The following is a 1,198-nucleotide window of genomic DNA, read 5'->3' as shown; positions in this document are numbered from 1 at the left end:
GTCGTAGTAAATCGTAATCGACATCATAACTGCGGGTGCAGAAAGCCGGAATGCCGATTATTCCCTAACATCTTGCTTTATTGTTCTGCTCCGCGTTAACGCCCACAAGAAAAACTTGGTCTTGGCTTGACAGTTGCATTGTTTGGAATGCCACGACAGACACAAAAACCAAAGAAGGTGAGAACTGTGCGTGTGCTGTATGCTGTTGTGGGCGGCTTGCAGCAGTGTGGCGTGTGTATGTTGTGTGTGGCTCGTGTGGCAGGCACGTTGGTTCGTTGCGTGTGGTGGTTATGTGTGACATGTCATTCCATTCATTCATTGGAAAGGCATGTCGAGCCACACTGTTCACCCAGTAAGACAGAAGGCTGTTTGATGGTGCTTGCTGTCCTGTGCGGGATTCGCGGGTGTTTGTGTTTTGGGCGTTTGTGTTTCGGCGAGTCGGCTCGATCTGGGATCAAAGGGGCGTTTATTCATCGTCAGCACCACCACCACCACCAGCAGCAACACACAGCACCGCGCAACACACAGCACCGCGCAACACACCGCGCAACACAAATCCTTACTTGTTCGGTTTCTCTCTCTCTCTCCTTGTCGTGACTGAGCCCCGGGAGGCCGTTCACATCACCCATTTCCCTCGTACAACTTCTACTTCCCCGCACTTGCTCCTTTCTCGCTGGTTGCCTTGCACGAACCACCCTCCCTTCTCTCACACGCACATACAAACACACGCACACACGATTCACCTCGTTCACACACTTACGGACGCTTTCCGCTCTCTCGTTCCCATCCATCGTGGTTCTATTTTCCCTGTCGCGGCTTGACACCTGCGCACTCTCCCGTGCGCATCCTGGACGTTTGGCTCTTGCGATCCCACCAAACCCCCAAAGCAAACCAAAGCAAGCAAACCAAGCAAACAAGAAGCTTCATCCCAGTTTTGTTGCTGAACACGCTCGACCAATTCCCCCAACACAGCCATGTGTGGCATCTTCGCTTACCTCAACCACAATGTTGAGCGCGACCGCAAGTTCATCGTGGACACGCTCATCAAGGGCCTGAAGCGCCTGGAGTACCGCGGCTACGACTCCGCCGGTATTGCCATTGATGGTGACGACAAGCAGGCTGAGGATGTCAACAACATCACCATCATCCGCAGCCGTGGCAAGGTCCAGACCCTGGAAGACAAGGCACACCAAGCGGT

General features: G+C 53.5%; 1 protein-coding gene across 1 annotated transcript in view; it reads left to right on the top strand.

Moving 5' to 3' along the window:
• Positions 1–144: 144 nt before the first annotated feature.
• Positions 145–1,198, top strand: part of PTSG_04045 (Gfpt1 protein) — a 7,885-nt gene continuing 6,831 nt past the window's right edge. The window contains exons 1-2 of the mRNA XM_004994885.1: positions 145–177; positions 888–1,196. Coding sequence (XP_004994942.1) covers positions 975–1,196 — 222 coding nt within the window. The 5' untranslated portion in view covers positions 145–177; positions 888–974. The remainder of the gene's footprint in view (positions 178–887; positions 1,197–1,198) is intronic.

This window comes from Salpingoeca rosetta, assembly GCF_000188695.1.
Source record: "Salpingoeca rosetta unplaced genomic scaffold supercont1.9, whole genome shotgun sequence".
NCBI classification, from domain to species: Eukaryota; class Choanoflagellata; order Craspedida; family Salpingoecidae; genus Salpingoeca; species Salpingoeca rosetta.
Note: the sequence above shows the minus strand (reverse complement) of the source record. Positions and strands in the feature narration are given on the sequence as shown.